A 23,486-nucleotide genomic window follows, 5' to 3' on the forward strand; every position below is an offset into this window, starting at 1 on the left:
TATTCTTGTTATTTGCTGGATATGCTGATTTTTAGTAGTAACTGGTGGTATCTGGATACTACTATAGATCATTTTAGGCCTTCACATATGTTACACTATAATGTGTGTTAAGTAGCATTACTAAAAATGGAAGAGTTCTACAGGTGTGGTGTGCATGGCATGGCATGGCTAATATAAAGAAGGATATGAGGTATGAAGTAGTACACAATGACAACAGTTTGTTAAGCCTATTAATGGATGACAGGCTGATGGGTAACTTGTGGATATGCACAATACAGGAAATGATATCATTGGGCAAGAGAGAAGTGAAAGTGAATGAACTAAACGAGACAGTGGAAGGTATGAATAACTGTTGAAAGAAAGGTAAGTTAAAGAGAGCACTATAGTGCTAAGAACACAATGCTAGAGTGCACAGCAGTGTTTTGTGGTTATTGGAAGGCAAGTACATGTGGGAAAAGGAATAGATGGCAAAATAATACACATACAGCCTCTCCTCACTTAGCGACGTATTCGTTTACCGACGCCTCAGACTTACGATAGGCTCTCTGACCAGCATTCATACCTAAATAATGTATATTAGAGCTTATCTCCTCTATTCTGTTCATTTCAATATACAGTACACTACTGTATAAACATTTAAAAATATACCAGAAATGTTATAAATGGTGCAAAGGTGGCATTAAAACAATATCAAAGATGGTTGACACAAACTCTCTACCATGATGACACTCTTCAGGTTGCTTGTTCTATCTAGGCTGGAATATTGCTGCACACTAACAGCACCTTTCAAGGCAGGTGAAATTGCCGACCTAGAAAATGTACAGAGAACCTTCACAGCGTGCATAACGGAGATAAAACACCTCAATTACTGTGAGCGCTTGAAGTTCCTGAACCTGTATTCCCTGGAACGCAGGCGGGAGAGATACATGATTATATACACCTGGAAAATCCTAGAGGTACTAGTACCGAACTTGCACACGAAAAATCACTTGCTACGAAAGCAAAAGACTCGGCAGACGATGCAACATCCCCCCAATGAAAAGCAGGGGTGTCACTAGCATGTTAAGAGACCACACAATAAGTGTCAGGGGCCCCCGAGACTGTTCAACTGCCTCCCAGCATACATAAGGGGGATTACCAATAGACCCCTGGCAGTCTTCAAGCTGGCACTGGACAAGCACCTAAAGTCGGTACCTGACCAGCCGGGCTGTGGCTTGTATGTTGATTTGCGTGCAGCCAGCAGTAACAGCCTGCTGGTTGATCAGGCTCTGATCCACCAGGAGGCCTGGTCACAGACCAGGCCGCAGGGGCGTAGACCCCCGGAACTCTCTCCAGGTAAACATAGTACAGTGGACCCCCGGATATCAGCCGGTGCAGATACTGGCCAAATTGGATTTCAGCCGGTGCAGATACTGGCCAAATTGGATTTCAGCCGGTGCAGATACTGGCCAAATTGGATTTCAGCCGCTTTTTTGGCCAAAATTCTATCCCGGATTTCGGCCAGCAACTCTGAAATCGGTCACATTGGACACGTCCACCCTCCGCACTGCTTGTGCGAGTCAGTCTGGCTGAGTTTTTTGGTGAGTGAGCAACACAGCTCATTCATGCAAACATTTCGTTAAAATCTATTGTTTTTTGTGGTCGTTTATTGAGTGCGACTGCTAAATAAGCCACCATGGGCCCAAAGGAAGTTCCTAGTGCCAGCCCTTTGGTAAAGAATTCAGTGACAAAACCTTGTCCCACTTCAGGCAAATCTTAGAGACATCAGAAACAGATCTATCTGGACAGCTTTTTTGTGCGACAAGGGTGCAGTGACTCTCCAGCTGGTCCTAGTGCCAGTAAAAGACAAAGAAGGGACGTAACCCCAGATAGGGACTTAATACCTGAAGTCCTTATGGAGGGGGATTCCCCTTCCAAACAATAATCAGTCCTCCCTCTCTCCTCCTCCCTGTCTTCCATACGCATACAAGAATCTTCAATAAAGGTAAATGTGACGTTAAATGTTCATTTATCCATTTCATTAGTCATTTTATTTAGTTCTCATTGTTTATTGTAAAACTAAAGTTAATCTTTAAAATGTGTATTTTTTGTTAATATTTTTAGGTGTCTGGAATGGATTAATTGTATTTACATTCATTCCTATGGAAAATATTACTTTGGCTTTCGGCCTTTTCAGATTTAGGCCAACCTTCTGGAATGGATTACAGCCGAAATCCGGGGTTCCACTGTATTCTCCTCACTTAGCAATGAATTCATTTAACGACGTGGTCTTGGGAATGGAACTCCATCATTAAGCGAGGAGAGGCTGTACATAAAAAAGGATGCTCTGGGAGAAAAAAATTAACATATACAGGTATAGTATTTTACAATGTAAAAAACAAAATGGAAGGCAGAGTATATGTAGAGAGAAAAGTTAAACTAGAGGTGAAGGTGTTCAAAGGGAGAGTAAACAAGAATGAGCAAATCTTTTATTATCAAATTTTGTCAAGAATAAATAAGCGAGAGAGATTAACAAGCTGGAAAGTTTGGGAAGCATAATGACTCGGCTGTTAAGAATGAAATAGGCAAAATGTTAGATAGGAACATGGAAGTGCTGGAAAGAAAAAGATGATTTTGAAGAGTCATTAAGTGCTGATGATGAAAGGGGGTGATTTCATGCATGGAACAGGGAGATGTAGGATCTGTTAGAGGTGGAAAATAGCCAGAGGTGAATGAAAAAAAAAAAGGGGGGGGGGGGAGATAGGCAATTAGTAGGAAGAAAGTAAGTAAATCAGCTGAGAGAGAGATGGTGTTATGACCAAGATGCTGAAAGCAGGTGGGAACAGTATTTTTTAATTAGTGCATTTGTATAATATACAGACTTGTCTACTGCAGAATTATCATCAAAAAGAGTTACAGGAAAGTAAGATTACATAAAAGCAGGAGAAAATTATGAAGGGAAGGGGACACATTAACCAAGTGTTTACAGTAAAGTATGAGTGAATAATACTGATAAGGGTAAGGAGCTGCTTGTTGCAAATTTTAATGTAGAAAAGGTCTGTGATAGAATGGGTAGGGAAGCATTCTGACAAGTGTTGCAAATGTATGGAATAAGTAATTATTAAAAGCTGTAATGAGTTTTTGTGAGAATGGTGCTTTTACTGCGACAGCCACACAAATAATTCAAGAAAGAAATTGCTAAGCAAGTGTTGAGTAATGTACAACAAATATTTAAAAGTAATAAATGTCAATGAATGTTAATATGTGCTTACAAATATACAGTGTCCTCAAGTAAATTATGAATAAGTAATCCTATGTAAAATCTAAGATATTTTTAATAAAATTCTGATAAAATGCCTGTGTATGCACAGGAAATATGTTTTATTTAGTTATATATTCTACTTGCTTGCCCTTGAATTTATGTCATAATTCTTTCCATATTTTTTGCAGCTTATTAAATTTTCCCCCTCTTCTACCACCACCATCACTAACATACACATTACTATACAGTAATTTCATCACCCATTTTTAATCATCACTTTTGTATCTCCTCTTATGCTTAGTCTTCCCTTTACAAAGTTTTTACTTTGTCAAGCCATACATTTTTTTTTTATTATTTACTTCTCTACCCTAACACACAACTCTTACCTCTTCACTGCCATTCACCTTCTCTTGCACAACAATACCTCATCTTTCTCCTTAGTCAGGTGTCTTTCATATCTGTCTCGTGCATCTCCTCTATCTTATTATACATTGCATCTTCCCTACACTCAATTTACACTTTTCTTCCATACAACATTCTCTTTCCTACAGCTTTTCTTTAAACCTTCTATGAACCTCTTATGATTCCCTTTTATGTGACTTTTCTCTTTCTTATCAGTAATTCCTTTTCCTTCATTTGCTTTTCCAAAATATTCCTTTCACTATATCTTCATCCTCATACTGGATCTAGTCAATTCATACAATACTGTGACCACACTATACTCACTAGTCGTTCTCCAGAGAGAATCTCAAGAAGCTTGATGAGTTGCTTGCCATCTCGAAGGTCAACATAGAGGTCACCAATTCGAGCACTGACACGAACCAAATGAGAGTTCACCCATTTCATAAATGTTTTCTTCTGTACACTTTCACGCTCGTCTAAAAGAGAAGACACGATTTAAATAGCAATAACTTGAGAAAAGTACAATTTTGAAGAGTACATTAATTTAGTTGTAGCCCACTGTATTGGAAGGCTACTGAAACATACACAGAAGAGGAAACAAACAATTAGTAATGACAATCCCTTGTCTGTGCCTGGTAAAAATTACTAGAGTAACAAGAGGAATCCATCAGTAATCATGCACACTAACAGTGCCGAAGGAGAAGGGTTATCAATTAATGTAATGATGATAGACATTTTATGAAGTGTTAGGGAACATGTTCTGGACAGTGATTTCTAAGAATACCTGTGACTGGTTTCGAGTTTTCCTACCCTTGCAGCTCTGCCTGGAGCCAAATTATGCTGTTAACTGCATCTTTATTAATGAGGCTGTTGCTGTTGGCAGAGTTAAAAGTTGCAAAATATTATTAATTATATTGACTTCTCACTTCAAAAACTACAGTACAGTAGTAGTTTCATGAACTACCAAACAGCTATTTTGGTATGAAATTATGAACCAACACAGTGACTAATTTATATCCTGATATTCATAAAATGAATATCACAATATGAATGCAATTTTGCTATCTGAAAAACAGCAATGCAGTGGAAAGATTTGGTCAATTTAGGAAATTGCTTGAAGCAAGTGCTTAAGATTTTTTCCAATACAGAGAATAACTAATCGAAATGGTAAAAGATATGAAGCAGTTTGAGGAACCTTTACCTTTGATGAGTTTCAATGTTTTTTTCTACTCCCAGAGCCTGGTCTTGGGCCAGGCTCTTCAGGTGCTTGCCTGGTCATCCAGGTTGCTGTTGCTGGCAGCCCACTGGACCACATATCCATCACAGCCCAATTGATCTGGTACCTGGCAAGGATACTTTTCCAGTTTCCTCTTGAAGACTTGAACAAGCAGTGTCTGACATCTTTTGGTATGTTGAATAATCTGGGGCCACTGATGCTGATACAGGTACATATATTATCATGCATCTACTTTTGTTTCAATAAGTATATAAACCATACCACGGGCAGGGTTAGAACCTGTGATCAGTCATAAAAACCCAGACTTGACACGCTAGCCACTGGGCCAGCTGGCTACAACAAGATTCATCCAACTAGGTATATATATTTATACACCGTAGGAAGGTTAGCATAGGCACCACTGTGACCACAAATGCAAGTTTTTACAGACAAATCTCCCACCAGCATGGCCACGACTAGCTCTAGCTCAAGTCCCCTCAAAGCCATCTTCATGACTCGCGAAATTGTGTCATTATGATTTCGTGGGGCCAATGAGTAAACATTTTGGATCTTAAGGCGTTCCCAGTAATTTAAATGCTATATTGGCTCTATCTGTTCCATCTCTGATATCACGCCTGCTTTGAATGGGGCCATTAGTACTGAACAATATTACAAATGAGAGAGCACAAGCAATATTAAGAGTGTCCCCATTGTCACTATTTCCCTCATTTTAAAAGTTTTCATTATCTATCTCATCTTCCTGGCTGCCATGGCATTTGCCTTGTGTTCTTTGAAAGAAAGGTCAGCCAACATAATTATGCCCAGGTCTTTTGTGTGTTTTTATTGTTTTACATACAATGTCCCTTATTACCACCGAACTTCATGTTGTTCTCCGCTGCCCACTGGAAAACCCTGTTTATATCTTCCTGCAATTTTTCAGTGTCTTCTATGGGGTTGACTTTCATGCTCATTTTAAAGTCGTCTCCAAATGATGACAGAAAATGGTGATGGATGTTCGGGTGTTTTGTCCATGTCTGCTATGAGGATAAGAAACAGTGGTGCCAGGACAGTGCCTAGGAGAACTAATCTTTTTACCTCACTGTTTCTGGATTTTGCTGTTTACTACTATTATGTGTTAGAAACTTTAAAATCCATCTGCCTACCTTTCCCATTATGCCTATGACCCTCATTTTGTATGCACTTACCCCATGATCATATTTGTCAAACAACTTTGCAAAATGCATGTATACCATATCTGCATTCTGGAGGGAGGGAAACTTGGCAGTGGAAGTAGAGTTTCTGCACTCTGCAGGAAGGGTGGGGGATGTTACAGTTAGGAGGATCAACTGAGTTATGTTAAGATGCATCTGACAAAACAGTAATCGAGTGAATGGCAATTAAAGAATTTCCTCTTTCTGGTCACCCTACGTCTGTGGCAGATGACCAGTGTGACAAAATCTATACTTCTGCTCTCTCTTCAAGTAGCACTTTGGGCAGCTCAGCTTTACATCTCACTTGACATCTTCCTTTACATTTCCATATCTTCGATCAAAGCTTTGATCGAAGATATGGAAATGTAAAGCTATGGAGCTAAATACACACTAAGGCTGAACGAATGACCATTTCAAACTTTTTTTTTTCCAAGGCTAAGGGAATGATCCCCTTATATCTACATCACTACTTATCTCCTCTATTTCAACTGAAAAAGCCTGCTAAACAGGCAAAACATTGCAGCAATAAAGATATCAAATTGTTGCACACAGGTTTTGCTCATCTATACAGTTCTGTACTTTGGAAAAGAGCATATACTTTAGAAAATTATTAGTTAAAAAAAATCATCCTGTGTGTGTGTGCACACACACGTGCACATGTATGTACTCCCCTATTTATGGTTATGGAAGGTAGAGTATCAGTGTAACACTATTCACCGAGTGGCTACATTATTCGCTGACTGGCTTTTAGACATAAAAGGAGAGAAAATTTATTTCATTTTTTGGCAAGTGTGTGTTGCTGTTTGTACATATGAATTTGAAAATACAGTGGACCCCCGCATAACGATCACCTCCGAATGCAACCAATTATGTAAGTGTATTTATGTAAGTGCGTTTGTACGTGTATGTTTGGGGGTCTGAAATGGACTAATCTACTTCACAATATTCCTTATGGGAACAAATTCGGTCAGTACTGGCACCTGAACATACTTCTGGAGTGAAAAAATATTGTTAACCGGGGGTCCACTGTACTTTACATATAACGTATCATTTTATACACAACATATGGCCCATCATTTATTTTTCTTGCCTTTCATGTGTTTACATCACTGAAAGAATTGCAAATGTAATCTGTAATTGCAGCAACCACAAATCCCTAACTGTCTTGAACCGAATTTGATAATAGTTAATGAAAAGAGACTTCATTTGTAACACTAATGATGAGGGAAGCTACAAGCAACAGCAAGCTGATCAAAGATTGATGAAGGAATAATCAAGCTTATGAAACCTTCACAATTTAGGTAGATTCATAAGCAGACTGACATGTGTGAAGTCCCTTCAGAGCACTACTAATTTGTACCAACACCTCTGCATAATCTCTTCCCATCTTTCTCCACTTGGTTCTTAATTGATCACCCTTTTCTTCCTCGTAACCCTCTGACATATATTCTTTGCTAACGTGCCATTTACTCCCATGTACATCAAGTACTGGTTATTTGGGCCAGAGACCAAGTCAAGGAGTTGGTGAGAACATTAAAACCATTACAAAAAAAAAAAAGTCCACTATTTCTCAAATATCAAAAATCATTCAAAATTTATAAAAAAAAAATTCCTTTTATCCTATTCCTACCTCAGAGTATGACTAAACAAATGCATCTTTTAACACATCATCCATAAAGCCAAAAGAAAATTATCAACTGAATTTATATACTGTATTCAGAGTTCAATGGCACTTCAATTTTCCAACCTTCTAGTGCTGAATAAATGCAATTAAATTACCTTTGAGTTGTTTGATGTGATGCTCCATGGAAGCTATATACCTGTTTTGTATATCTGAATCATAACTTGAAGTTCTTTTAACATTCTTGGCTTCAACCTTAATAAGACGCACTGACTGTGGGCGCCCACTATACGAGGACCAGTGCGAGAGCTCAAATTTGACCACATCCTTGCTGCCCAATGGGGATGCAGATTTATCAGATGGGCTGATACAGCTGGGTGAAGTAGATTCCTTTAACACAGTCTCTCTGTCTGCATCACTATCACTCTTTAGTACGTCTGGAAAACTATCCACAGTTTCTTCAAAACAAATAGAATGCTCACTAGTGTCGCTTTTATCAGTAACTGTTTCGGTGTTCCTGAAGAGTCGAGTAGGGTCGTTGGAAGGCTCCGATGACACACTGCTTTTGCTTTCATGTGCACTACTACTATCAATCTCAAGCATGTGGCAAAGCATAGCATCAGGTAAATTAACATTTATAGCTGCATCAAGGTGTTTATTGCACTTCTCTTCAGTGGACACCACTTCACAATGAGCAACGTTGGATGACCCCAGAGTGAGGACTTTACCCTCCAAATCCCCAAGGGACTCTGTCCAAGCATCATTAAGGGAGTCCTTCCATTCACTTCTCTCCTTAATCTGCTGTTCCTGCATGTTTATTTGAGTTTGTCTCCTTGCTTGCTGCTCATTAAGCTGACTACTTAGATCTTGTATATGCTCTTCATCTGCCACTGTATAGTGGTCTGCCATTACAATACTGTGTAACTTTTTTTTTTAACCAGGTTCACATATTTAACACCTGTTATTAAATTTGTTAATTTTCACCAGAACACAACCATCCATCTGGTCTGGTTAACACTCACTGACGTACTATATATAAAAACAGGATGTTCGTGCTGATAACGCCACAAACACTGAAGAAAGGATTCTACTATGTAAAATTTAACGAGTGCACTCCAACTAGTCAGTGGCAGAGGTGAGCACCAGTGCTGCTGCTGGTAACTGAGTACATACTCTTGTTCACTAACTTATCATCCTTATCACCATAAAGCTGCCCCTGCTACAATAGCTTTAATAACACATTACAGTAATTAAATTCATGGAGAAAGTAATACCAACAGAGACAGAAGTTCAACAATTTTTAGTGAAAATAATAATCAGAGGTAGCATCAAAAGTTAGACAATTAAAATAGAGCAGGACTTTAATATATTTTACAATATTCTAGCAATATCTTCCTCCAAGTCAAATGAAAAGTGTTTTCTAATCTTAACTGTTAAGATTGCATTTTATGAATCAGAGATTACATTTAATCATGGAGCAACTGACCTAAATGTTACCATTACTGTGAATGAGGGAAAGTACAGTGCATTACATAATGCTAGTATACAGGACGACTACTTAATTAATTATGTACTTTACACTAATTACTGGACTTATACCCTTATCAGCAACATGTACAAGTGCCATTAATTTTTTTGTATTTCTACAATATGCAATACATAAAAACACTACCTGATACCTGAAGGATATCCGATGGATATTTACGAGTGTCAACAGCCATGCGGCCCAGTTCCAGACCAGGCCTCCTGGAAGATCAAGGCCTGACTGACCAGGCTGTTACTGCTGGCAGCACAGTCCATTGTACAAACTGCAGCCCAGCTGGTCAGGCACTGATTCGAACTTTTTCATCTCTCAAAGACAACCATAAATTTTTTGGCAATTCCCTTTATGCATGGAGGGAGGGCATTGAAGAGTTGGGGGACCTCCAACACCCCCATTAAGTTCTCTCTCAAGTAATCATCGCACCCCTACATTTTAGTGGAGGTATTTTGCACTGTATGCAAAGCTTCTTGTTGTAAGGAGCGACACAGTGTTTAGGTTTGGGACCAGTCTCTCCAGGATTTTCAAAATGCAAATTATTATGGACTTTTATCACCTACAATGCAAGAATACAGTTGAAGGGACTTCAAGGGCTTCCAGTAGTTCAGATACTTGACCTTGAAGGGGACCATAAGTATACAGCAGTTTTCCAGCCTGGCAAGAACATGTGACATCACTGGCTCAGCATCTCATCTTGAAAGTTCTAGTTATCCAAACTATCATTTTTCTTGCCATAGTAATGGCAACACAGTTATCCTTGAATGCAAAAATCTGACATTATTTTGCACATGGGACTTTATACTGAATGATTTTATTTTGTTTTGTATCCTGTTGTCTTTATTTCCTCCATTCTTAAATAGCAGAGTCAATGAAACTTGTCTTCATAAAACACACTACAGTGGTACCCTGGCATATGAACTTGAACACTTATGTAAGTGTATTTTTGTAAGTGTATTTTTGGGGTCTGAAACAAATTAATCTACTTTACATTATTCCTTATGGGAACAAATTTGTTCGGTACTTGAACAGCCTTCTGGAACAAATTAGGCACCACTGTATTGTCTGAGGCCCACCGGAACTATTTATATCCGCCTGAAGTTTAGCTGCATCTTTGATGGATGACACACCCATGACTAGTTAATGGTCCATGTTGTACCAAAATGTCATCATAATTCACATGGTGTCAACAGGCATGTATAGTGGAAAGTAACCATGGTGTAAACAGTAAAGTAGAACTAGTAGCAGCCAGAGGAAGAGACTTCTCTAACAGGAAAACCCACCACACTCAATTATACAGTACATACTTTCTACAGGAAACCGGGCTAAGGCTTGTGGCACAAGAAATGTTAAAAGAAATTAAAATTAAAAAATAGGCAAAGATCTCCATGGGGAAGTGGATCAGAATTCTTCCTTCGTAAGCCATGCGTGTTGTAAGAGGCGACTAAAATGCTGGAAGCAAGGGGCTAGTAACCCCTTCTCCTGTATATATTACTAAATGTAAAAGGAAAAACTTTCGTTTTTCCTTTTGGGCTACCCCGCCTCGGTGGGATACAGCCGGTGTGTTGAAAGAAAAGAAAGAGGCAAAGAATAATGTAGGTGAAATAAAGTTATTTCTCTTCCTCTCTCTCACATAGACAGACACAGACATGCACAGTTCAAGTCAGTTCTTGATCAGCAAATCAGTGGTGCTTACTTTGGACTGCATGTGGCTAGTACCAACAGCCTGGTTAATCATGTATCCCCCAGCAGGAGAACTGGTCTGGGGACCGAGCCATGGGGACATTGAACCCTGAAACAGTCTTCCAGATATTCAGAACATTCCAGGGTGGAGGGGGACAAAAGTGGGTTAATGTATAGCAGTGTACTGTGACCATAACTACGAAATAAATGGGTGCATCTATAGCCAGTTTAATTTTTCAGAAAACTAAATGAAATTCACTTTCCCCTGGGAATACTTTAAACTTTAATAAACCATACACACTAAATGATCATATAGAAATTGTACATTACTGTACTTAAATTCTACTTGCCAAAACCTGCACTTAGAAAAGGAACCTTATGATGTTCTGGACCATCCTGGACTTTATAATGTGCACCACTGACCAAAGCATCTTCGAGAGGTTCCTCTCCTAATGCGGGTTTTTGGTAAATTGTTCCAACCACAGTACTCTGACTATCCTTCATGTAAATTCTACACATATACATATGTATATTTTTTTTTTTTTTTACCATAATTAAAAATATGCATGCAGCACTGCAGTATAATCTGACTGTTAAGAGATTCTCCCTCTCCCTCTCCTCCTTCTAGCAGTCATGTCTCTCAGCTGTGAAGTCATCTTCACCATTTTCTAAGTATGTTTCCATACTGTAGATTTTTTCCTAGAAATAGTTAAACAAGTGGTTCTATAGGGTCTAAAATTGACAAATAGGAAACTGCACCAATAATTACAATAAAAACCATTATTTGAAAGCTTGAATCTCATTGGAAGAGACATACTCAAGTCATTGACGAAGAAAAGATCTAATGGAAAAACTTTCAGGGTATTCCTTCCCTCCTCCCTGATAAACTACATCCAAACCATACCATGGGCGGGATTTGAACCCACAGTCAGAGAATCTGACCGCGGGTTCAAATCCCGCCCATGGTATGGTTTGTTTGCAATCGTGTCGTCATTACGATTTCGGGAGTCAAACTACATCCAAAAAGTAATTTCATCATGCTCTCACCAGCAAGGGCTTTGATCCTGGATCTCTCAAATAGTCTGGAAGAGGAATTTCCACCATCGTAATCAAAGTCTTCGATCACTTCTTCTTGCTTGAGGGGGTCCCATCGGACCCCCACACTAATGTCTGTCGTCATCTTCTTCAAGACCCTAAAATGAAGAAAACATGCCAATTAGTTAAATTTTACACATGAAATTAAGAAAATGATTAAAGTCATAACCAGTCTGAGTTTCAAGAGCAGCTAGCATTTACAGTACACGAATACATATACGTACAAACACAAAATTTATAAATAGTATATATATAAACCACAATTTAGTTAAGGACAATTCAGCTTTAAAAATAACTGAAAAGTACGTCGATTTAAACATTTTAGTTTAACATCTCTCAGTAAATAAGTTTAAACTTCAAGGGCTGAAACTTCCAGAGACCATAGAGCTTAAACTGACTACTACCTGAATGCATCTCTTGTCCATGCTTCTTACCAGGTGACTGACTGTCATTCATTCCTTCAGTCTACCTGTCGTCTATTCTGAATGACACTGCCCCTCCACCTGGTTCAATACCTAGCCTCCTGCTTGATGGCCTGATCAATCAGGTTGTTGATGGTAGCATCAAGTAGGCCAAATACATCCACTACAGCCTGGCCATTCAGAAACTTTGAACTATGAATAAAAATACTCAAATGGCCTCTATTATTACCCTGATCCAAGCAATTGGACCTGTGCTCTAATTCCTTCAATTGGTCTGAATGCTATTCCCCAAATGCTAAACCCCTATGGGTTTAGTGCTCCCTATGAATAATAATAATAATGAGATACTTCATTCATCTATTTGTTTGATACAGTTGGCTTGAAGATTACACAAACATGTGTTTATCAGAACTTACATTTCACTAACTCCATTCAAATCATCACAGCTCAGGAATACCAGAGTCAGATTTCATGTGCTTTTTCCACTACTAATCAGGCCTTTTGCCAACCTTCTTTGCCGAGTGCCTGTTTAACCAGGCTCTTGTTAGTAGCCCAATGGCCCACATATACCTAATATGCAAATGGCATCACCTCTAGATGACAAACACTGAGGTACTGAAACACTGATACTAATAGATATGGAATTATTGGTTCCCCTATCGAGTTTAGAATCAAAATTTTCAGGAACTTTGGTGCACATCTTCTCCAATGTTGACACATTCATATATTTTTCCATTATTCTAAATAATCTGGCTAGTGCTTGGATCTCATGCTGATAATTTGAGCGAGTGATGAGAAGGGTAAGAGTTTAAGAGTCGTGAGTGGTGTTGATGATCTCGTTTGTTATGCAAGTGTTCAATATTATCGTCTGTGATTTGTGCTTAATTTTTATATTCTGTTCCTCCCCCCCCCCCCCCCCGTTTATCTCTGCATTAAATATTTTTACATTTTAAGATTTTTTTTTATATTCACTGTGTTCGTATAGTCCCTTGTTTTTATATGGAAATCTGGCCACTGTACTTGATGCCATTGTCTTTCCTCAAACAAAGTCTTGCACATTTCCAGGTGGCAGCATCAGTATTCACCGATGCTGTCACCTGCCATTCTTAGCATATTCACGAGGTTCCAGGGAAGGTTGGGGAGGGGAGGGAAGGGGAGGTGACCTTTCATTTGTTACTTCATTTATCTGCACATTACCTTGCCATAATTATTACATTTTATTATTTAGAATAGGTCTTATGACAAGGATGCCACCCGCACATTTAAAGATACGTATTTCTTGTATTACTAGAACAAGAGTAGAAATTTTCAAAAGGTGTGCCATGAGAAGATTAATCCGTGCAAGACGCCCAAAAGTATGAAAAAAAATTTTTTTTACCACATGAAATGTTAATTTTAATACACACAAACTGAAAAAGGCATGCACAATTAAATGACACTTACTTTTATTGAAGATCTGGTGATGATTGATGGGATGGGAGGAGGGGAGAGAGTGTGTTAGTGTTTAGAAGGGGAATCCCCTTCCATTAGGACTTGAGGTAGTAAGTCCTTTTCTGGGGTTACTTCCCTTCTTCTTTTAATGCCACTAGGGCCAGCTTCAGAGTCACTGGACTTCTTTCGCACAAGATATCTGTCCATAGTGGCCTGTACCTCTCGTTCCTTTATGACTTGCCTAAAGTGTTTCACAACATTGTCAGTGTAATAATCACCAGCACGGCTTGCAATAGCTGTGTGAGGGTGATTTTCATCCATGAAGGTTTGCACTTCAAGCCACTTTGCACAGATTTCCTTAATCTTTGAAGTAGGCAACTTCTTCAATTTCTCTCTCCCCTCCTCCGAAGCAATTTCCTCAGGTGTGGCCTCTTGCTGTTGAAGTTGATCTAGCAGCTCATCAGTGGTTAGTTCTTCATTGTCCTCCTCCACCAACTCTTCCACATCCTCCCCACTAACCTCCAACCCCAAGGACTTTCCCAATGCCACAATGGATTCCTCAACTGGCACAGGATTCTCAGGGTTAGCCTCAAACCCTTCAAAATCCCTTTTGTCTACACATTCTGGCCACAGTTTCTTCCAAGCAGAGTTCAAGGTCCTCTTTGTCACTTCCTCCCAAGCCTTACCTATAAGGTTTACACAATTGAGGATATTAAAGTGATCTCTCCAAAACTCTCTTAGAGTCAGTTGAGTTTCTGAGGTCATTACAAAGCACCTTTCAAACAGAGCTTTTGTGTACAGTTTCTTGAAGTTGGAAATAACCTGCTGGTCCATGGGCTGCAGGAGAGGAGTGGTATTAGGAGGCAAAAACTTCACCTTAATGAAGCTCATGTCCCCATAAAGTCGCTCTGCCACGTCTGTAGGATGACCAGGGGCATTGTCTAACACCAGGAGGCACTTAAGTTCTAATTTCTTTTCAGTTAGGTAATTTTTCACATTGGGGGCAAATGCATGGTGTAACCAGTTATAGAAAAATTCCCTAGTGACCCATGCCTTACTGTTTGCCCTCCACAGCACACACAAATTATCCTTGAGGACATTCTTTTGCCTGAACGCTCTGGGAGTTTCAGAGTGATACACTAATAAAGGCTTCACTTTGCAATCACCAGTAGCATTGGCACACATCAACAAAGTAAGCCTGTCTTTCATAGGCTTATGTCCTGGGAGTGCCTTTTCCTCCTGAGTAATGTAGGTCCTGCTTGGCATTTTCTTCCAGAACAGGCCTGTTTCATCACAATTAAACACTTGTTCAGGTTTCAGTCCTTCAGTTTCTATGTACTCCTTGAATTCCTGCACATATTTTTCAGCCGCTTTGTGGTCCGAACTGGCAGCCTCACCATGCCTTATCACACTATGGATGCCACTACGCTTCTTAAATCTCTCAAACCAACCTTTGCTGGCCTTAAATTCACTCACATCATCACTAGTTGCAGGCATTTTTTTAATTAAATCCTCATGCAACTTCCTAGCCTTTTCACATATGATCGCTTGAGAGACGCTATCTCCTGCTATCTGTTTTTCATTTATCCACACCAATAAGAGTCTCTCAACATCTTCCATCAATTGCGATCTTTGTTTCGAAAACACAGTTGAACCTTTGGCAAGAACAGCTTCCTTGATTGTCTTTCTGGTGCCCACAATAGTAGCGATGGTTGATTGGGGTTTCTTGTACAGCTTGACTAGGTCGGCTATACGCACTCCACTTTCATACTTATCAATTATCTCTTTCTTCATCTCTATAGTAATTCTTACCCTTTGAGGTGTAGGGTTGGCACTAGAAGCTTTCTTGGGGCCCATGGTCACTTATTTTCCAGAAACAGCACCGAAAATACTGTAATAATACGAAATATTCCGAGTGTATGCTTGGATGTTACCGCGGAGGCTGGCTGGTAAACAATGGGACGGAGCGGCACATGTGAGGCTGGCTGAGGGCACATTGGACGCGTCTCGGACGAAAATCGGTATGCGGGTTTTTAATCGGTATGCGCGGCAAAAATTTTGCGATAAAAGTAATCGTTATGCGGAAAAATCGCTATGCGATGCCATCGTTATGCGGGGGTCCACTGTACTTTACAATTTATTCGACGTATGTCACATGCCCATGTAGGCATGCTCTCCCGACCAGTGAACCAGCAGTTAAGATTATGCTAAAATGCTGGTTTATCAGTCAATCACATGAAAGCCCGCCAATTGTGAGGCGACATCTTCAACTCGTGGAGTAGAATATGCAGACTCCCTTCTACTCTGGTCGAAGACAGTTCTCACCGTGTCTCTTGCTCACAAATTTCATCCTAAATATTTGCTGTACTAACGGCTCCTATCAAGCCAGGCGAAATTGCAAACAGAGAATGTACAGAAAACTTTCACGGACCCCAAGAATATGATAAAGCACCTAAATTGCTGGGAACGTTTGAAGTCCTTTGATTTGTGTTCCCTGGAATGCAGGCAAGAACAATACATGATAATATACACTTGGAAAATCCCTAGAGCGACTAGTCCCAAATTTGCACAATGAAATCACTCCTTATGAAAGCAAAAGACTGGGCAGGAGATGCATCATCTCCCCAATGAAAGGCTGGGGTGCCACGAGTATTCTAAGAGCCAACACAATAAGTGTCAGGGGTTCCAAGACTGTTCAACTGCCCCAAAGCATACATAAGGGAGATTAAACCAATCGACCTCTGGCTGTCTTCAAGATGCTGTACAGGCACCTAGAGTCAGTCCCTGATCAGCCGAATTGTGGTTTGTACATCTGTTTATGTGTGGCCAGCAGTAACAGCCTGGTTGATCAGGCCCTCATCCACCATGAGGCCTGGTCACAGACTGGAGAGTGGAGGTGTTGATATCTGAAACCCTCTCCAGGTATATATAGTGTATAGAGAATTCATCTCTGCTGTCTTCTGCTTTGTTCCTGCTCTGCCTAGTCGAGTGCTGGTGCACTTAGTTACAAACAGGTGAAACAGGACCACCAGAAATCATCTGTACTTGTAATAAAAGGAATCTGAAATACCTCCTATGGAAAATACCAGATCAATCACGTTGTGAGGGCTGTAAAAGCTTGCAGGCTAGTGGTAGCCACACTAGAGCTTTAACAAAAATTCAAATAAGAAATTTCTTTGACAGAAGACTCAAAATCTGAAAATGCTGTATAATTTGTATGTAACAGGGAGGATATACTTTTAAAGGAATGTATCTTTTTTTTTACACATGGTTTTACAAGGTTAGGTTAAGGGTTCCTAACTTTATTTACAAGTTAAGAGCTTTTGCCTACATCAGCTGCTATAAATCAAACACTGACAAAAAAAAGAAATCTCCAATGTTTAAGGAAAAAAAATAATTGGGAGGTTGGTTTGCGAGGCACTTATGTGGCTTAAACTGATATCAGAGTGTGATGTAGTCCAGCTGGGCTTGTGAGGTCTCTGGGGAGACCTAATTTAACCAATTATATGGTCACACCTTGCCTTGGCAAACGTCTGTAGCCACGCCCACGTCTGAGGTCTTTTGTTCTTGACGCCTCAGACCTAGGCGTCAGGTCGTACACGTGGTTGTGGAGGGTGCTTGGACCACCATAAAAGCCCAAGGAAGAGCATGATCAGGGGATTGGAGCGGAGCTGCTGCTGGGGCGCAGAGCTCCTGAGCAGAAGATTTGGGCAGAGCTCTGGCCTGTGTGCACAGCTCTGAGCAGACACATTTCGAGAGGAGCTGCTGCTGGGGTGCAGGGCTCGGGAGAAGGCTGCTGAAGTCTCTGGAGGAGACTGTTGGAGGCATTGGGCAGAGTACTGGCTTGGCGCAGTACTCGTGCTGTGTAGGTCTTGGGACCTGTGGCTTAGTTCCTGTAGTGAACTGTCCTCTGTGCTATATTGTAAGTTACATTCATTTTGGTCAAGTTGATTGTGTTCCCTGTCTCACTGCTTATGTGTACCACCCCATTTATCTAAACCACAATAATGTTCTGTTCCCAAATATATTATGGTACAAAGACGAAATAATAAACTGTGTTTGAGTAGAATAGTAATATTCACTGTCCCTGTCTTTTTTTCTTATATTTTATTATGTTTATATATGAGTGAAGAATGGACGAGGCATATATTAGTGAGTAGTGTAGAGTTAATGAGAGTGTCGTGGTGGTCACCACTGACCTGTCATTACCTACCTACCTCCGCTAATCATCTCACTCCTACCACCTCGCCTGCCTCTCCCCTGCCTACATAATCCCTTACTCCCATATTCCCCTTATATCCTATTCATCATTACCCCCTACATGACAAGAGTAAGCTGAGCCAATGTCGGGGGGTGGGAAGGGAAGACAGAGGGGGAGAGAAAGAAAGGGAGAAAAAGAGAGAAAAAGAGGGGGGGGGGGCTAATGCAGGTGTACACTGCATGGTGCGCCCGAACCTCCCTGTCTACTACCAGGTGTGGTGTGTATGACTACACCTGTGCATACGCTATTGACGTAATGGGAGCGGCGATGGCGGTTGTATTTAGTGATCACACTGTTCACCTACACTAGGTCATAGAGTCTCAAAACTCCAGCCCGTCGCGTTAGAAATATACCTAGTTGGATGAATCTTATTGTGGGCTGGAGTTTTGAGACTATGACAGCAGGTTCAATCCCGGCCGGGGGTATGGTTTCACCTACACTACTCAACTTATCATATACACACTCCTCGCCTTGCACTCTCCCTAACTCCCACACACCCCTGCCTCCCTCCCTCTTGAAGAGCTACATCTCACATCAAACGTACATTTTATCTTTGATATACCTCTGATGAGTTTCGAGCCTTGGGCCAGGTTCCTCTAGTACTTTGTCTGCACACACCAGTTTCAAAAGTTTTATTCTCTAAGCCCAACCTTAGGACAAACTTCACTGCTAGCTCCCTGGTTAACCAATTTCTTGCCTTAGCATCACTTGCATTAGAAGCCTAATAACTTATCAAGGAAAATAACTGCCAGAGGGGCAGAAGACTCGTGCCTGACAACTTAGTTTTCATTAGCACCTCTAGTAGTGTCAAGTATAAGAATGTACTGTTGTATTATATCTAATAATGAGGTATCAGGTACTTTGTATGCAGTAGGTCGTCCTCTTGTAATATGTGAACAAAGAGGTAAAGGAAGTTAAGACAGAGTATGTATATTTTACAAAGTAGCTCTCATTAAGTCACCAAAAATAAACATATTACTCACTGGTCACTTGTGTTAACCGAGTCTCCCATATTTGATACAGACTTTTAGGTATACATATAACCACTGCAAGGAATTAGTAGAAAAATGTATGTGAACATGCCATGTATTTAAACTTACCATGCAGAAAGCTTAAGGATTGATATCTGTGGGTAGAACTATAATTACCTCTCATATATACCCGCGACCAATTTCAAGAGTTTTCTTACTCTTGAGGTTGCGTGGCCAACCGGGTTGTTGCTGCCACGTGCCAGATCAACCAGGCTGTGATGATATGTAGGCCAGTGGACCGTCAGCAACAACAGCCTAGTTGGCCAGGCAAGCACCAGACAAGCCTGGCCCCAGGGCCAGGCTGCAGGAGTCTATTCTCTCAAAACCCATCAAAGATTAAAATATCTGCTGGTTGAAAATTGTATCGCTAAACAAGTTGTGTTCTGATAATCCTACAAATAAACAATATAGGAGATGTAACAGTGGATGATGCAGCAAGGTCAAGAACCATGTTCCGCCTGTCACGTTTCCACAGCTGTGGATGTCAATGTAATTGTCAAGGTTGTCGAGAACCATGTGCAAGCGACCTCAAGAATTTTTATGCTAATAATCTACCAGATTTAAATACCTTATTAGCTACCCGCTTGGTGGTAGTTAAAGGAAGCATCTACCTATTCCCCATCCCGAGAGCCAAACTCGCACCAAGATGTTGGTGATTGCACTAAGTTTCCACTTGAAGACAGCGCAATTTCCTTGATATTTACACTTCCAGTTGCCTCCTAGTGTACTTACTGCACCCCCTGCTTTTCATTTGGAGTGCTTCACATCATCTGCGATGTGTTCCACTCTTGTACGGGGTTATATAACTCGGTAGACGTGTATGCTGTTCCTTCAGCCATGCCCAGATGTAATTTTTTTTTACTCGCATTACAGGAACAATTTGAAACATAAGACCAGAATGCAGGCATTCCATATAAGTCAGTTTTAAAGAATGGCTGCATACAATGAATGCTCTCTGCATTAACGTAGTTTATAGTGTGCATAGTTAAGAAGTTGAGCAAGAAACAGAACACCTTCCTTTCTTGCACTATGAACCAATTAGGTTGTTGACGCCCGAATCAGTGATCCACGTGACCCTGTGATTAATGACCCAACTGGCCAGAGCAGACCACACAACCCCTGGCTGAAACTAGAGTAGCCTTGTGTGAAAACTTTGCACGCCTGATTGCTAGTGCTTCACTCATTTATTGTAAATCTCAAATTGGTATATCACCAACATAACAATGTTACCCGAGTTGAGACTACAGGTGCAAGTCTTTACAAGAAAACTTGCACAAGTTTCTACACGAGGCATCTGATCAACTGGGCTGTGACGGCTGTGTGTGCTGGGGATGTAAGCACCAACAACTTGGTTTGATCTGTCTTATCATAGACGGAAGTGTTGGAGTAGAAAAAACAGATACCAGTGGCAGGCATCTTATGGGGCCCCACGACCCAGATTTCTCAGCTTCTCAGAATTTCATGTTTACATAACCGAATATTTTATTAAATCTTTAAGAAGAATATTCAAGATACACTGATGGAGTTACATGCTGTTGACATTACTACTTTAACCCACGTGTCTGTTAATTGCATCTCTTATATAAATATCCAACACAGCCTGGTTCATTTGGCACCAGGTGTTAAAAAAAAATACTTGTTCAGTTCCCTCTAAGACTTCTAACACTTGTCCCAGCAGTGTTTGTGATATCTTCTGGAAATATGTGGAATAGTCTGGGGCCACGAACATTGATCGTGTTTCCTTACAGTGCCCACGGCGCCCCAGCTTTTCACTGGGTTTATTTTGCACTTCCGTCTCTCACTCCAATATGTTAAGGCAATGTGCAGACTTGGGACAAGGCCCTAAAGTACTTTCCAGGTATATATTATCATGTATCTCTCTCCTCCACTCCAGTGAGCACATATTTAGGACTTTGGGGGCGTTCCCAGTAATTTAAATGCTTTATTAGCTCTATGTGGGCAATAAACGATTTCTGTGTTTGTTTCAGTTCTGATCTCTCTCCTGCCACAAACGAAGCCATCAACACTGGGCAATATTTCAAATGAGAGGGCACAAGCGATCCGAAGTGTCACCATTGGCACTATTTCCTTTGTTTTAAAAATTCTCATTATTCACTCCGTCATCTTCCTGGCTGTCGTTACACTGGTCTTGTGTTCTTTGAAAGAAAAGTCAGTTGACATAATTACTCCCAGGTCTTTAACATGTTCGTTTCGTTCTATTTGATGATCCTCTTGAGTTTTGTATACAATGTCTCTTCTGAATTCTTTATTCTTTCCATACCTAAGCAGCTGGAACTTACCACCGTTAAACATCATGTTGTTCTCCACTGCCCACTGGAAACCCCTCCTTATATCTTCCTGCAATTTTTCAATGTCTTCTACCAAAGTGACGTGTGCTTTCATCTATTTCCGCTATGAGGATAACAAATTGGAGAGGCGCCTTGGGGTACTTTGCTTTTTACGTCAGTAATGCTGGATTTTGATGTTTACTACTACTGCGTTCGAATAATGAAAATCGATCTGCCTACCTTCCCAGTTATGTCTACGACTCATTTTGTGTATAATCACCCCATGATCGCATTTGTCAGACGTCTTTGCAAAATTTGTCTCTCTAGGCTGGAATACTGCTGTCCATTATAATCCCCATTCAAGGCAGATCTAGAGAATGTACAGAGAACCTTTACTGCACGTGTAAGTTCCATCAAACACCTTAACTACTGGGAACGCCTAGAAGCACTCGACTTTTACTCGCTGGAGTGCAGGCGAGAAAGATACATTATAATCTACACCCGGAAGATTATGGAGGGACTGGTCCCTTGTATGCACACGCAAATCACTCCACAACATACCCCCAGTGAAAAGTAGGGGCGTCACTGGTACACTAAGAGAAAACGCACTAAGTGTCCGGGGCCCAAGACTGTTCACCAGCCTCCCACCAGCAACAAGGAGTATTACCAGTAGACCCCTGGTTGTCTTCAAGAGGGAGCTGGACAGATACCTAAAGACAGTGCCGGATCAGCCGAGCTGTGGTTCGTACGTTGGATTGCGTGCGGCCAGCAGTAACAGCCTCGTTGACCAGGCCCTGATCCACCGGGAGGCCTGGTCATGGACCGGGCCGCGGGGGCGTTGATCCCCGGAATACCCTCCAGGTAGACTCCAGGTAGTATGACATCTGCATGTCACGTTTTCATTCCAGTGTGACACAGCCAGCCAAAGACACACACAGTGTACATGAAGATATCCTTAAGGTCATTAACACAAGATAGCCTAAACTCTAATTACTAGAAATTATTTTAAGCCGAGTCGCTGCCTATGGATGATTGGGCCATCAACCAGGAGGCCTGACCTGGGACCGTGCCAGGGAAGCGGTAACCCCCGAAATCGTCTACAGGTAACTTTCAGAGGGGTTTCCCTAGGATGTGACCCACAACAGTGAATCATGCGTCTTGAGCAGAACGCTCTACTACTCGGCTACAGATATAACATAAGTCCACTAAGGATAGAAATCAATAAGGTCAGTCGATTGAAAGTTGAGAGGCGAGGCCAGGAGTGGAAACCTGATCCTCTGAGGGTACACACACACAAGGAGGCAGTGTTTAAGGTGGACCCAGCTGTGAGCTACGATAAACCCCACGCCCCCCACCAGTCTCCACACCATCTCTCGACGGTAAACTGGGCCCATCCCACTCTGAAGGTGCAGCTCACTGTCATGCCACCCCCACCAAAACACCTTTCTAAACCCACCCTCAAACACCACCCCCACACCACAAACAACATACCATTCACTGTGTAGTGTGAGTGTAGAGTGGCTGGGGGTCGTTTGAGACAAGTGGAGAAAGAGGGTCTGTGTGGGAAGGATAGTAAAGAAGTACGTGTGTGGAAGGCAAAGCGGAAAAGGTGAAGGGAAAGATGGGTGAAAGGTTTAACAGGGATGGAGGGAAGGTACAAGGAAGACTGTGAGAAGGCATGAGGAGAGGGAAAAGAAGGGGAAAGGGGTGTGTGAAGTAGTAACAAGTACGAGCGGCACTGTGAAGGTGGCAATGGAAGCCTCCCAACCCACCAACCAGTCAGCGGGTTAACACACGCACACAACTACCTACTGCACGTACATTATACAGGATATAAAATAACATGTTTAACATGGAAATGCTATGCAGACAATTCCAGCATCATTACTTTTTATGGTAAGTAATGTTAACTCTACACATCATTTTTGGCTCATTAAAGTTCTTAAACTTCTTTTGTAGCTGGTACTTTTTCTCCTATTTTTATACTTATTAAATGTATCCAGGTTTCCCTGTATTTTCTCATAACTTCCGCCAAGGCACGTTTTCC

The 23,486-nt window shown here is 41.0% G+C and overlaps 1 protein-coding gene across 13 annotated transcripts in view; it reads right to left on the reverse strand.

Annotated features, from left to right (window-relative positions):
- The window catches only part of beta-Spec (spectrin beta chain), a 159,847-nt gene that overhangs the window by 76,308 nt on the left and 60,053 nt on the right, over window positions 1-23,486 (reverse strand). For 10 of the 13 annotated variants that reach the window (XR_011391124.1, XR_011391130.1, XR_011391128.1 and 7 more), the window contains exons 1-2: window positions 7,850-8,831; window positions 3,968-4,119 (exon numbers count right to left, since the gene is read on the reverse strand). Coding sequence is in view for 2 of the 13 variants with exons in the window: in XM_070080257.1 (XP_069936358.1) it covers window positions 3,968-4,119; window positions 7,850-8,600 (903 nt within the window). In the remaining 11 variants the exon portion in view is untranslated. Of the gene's footprint in view, window positions 1-3,967; window positions 4,120-7,849; window positions 8,832-11,958; window positions 12,105-23,486 lie in introns of those variants that run through there. The other 3 variants (XR_011391131.1, XR_011391132.1, XM_070080258.1) reach the window with 1 other exon arrangement.

The sequence above is a fragment of the Cherax quadricarinatus genome, unplaced genomic scaffold, assembly GCF_038502225.1.
Source record: "Cherax quadricarinatus isolate ZL_2023a unplaced genomic scaffold, ASM3850222v1 Contig255, whole genome shotgun sequence".
NCBI lineage: Eukaryota > Metazoa > Arthropoda > Malacostraca > Decapoda > Parastacidae > Cherax > Cherax quadricarinatus.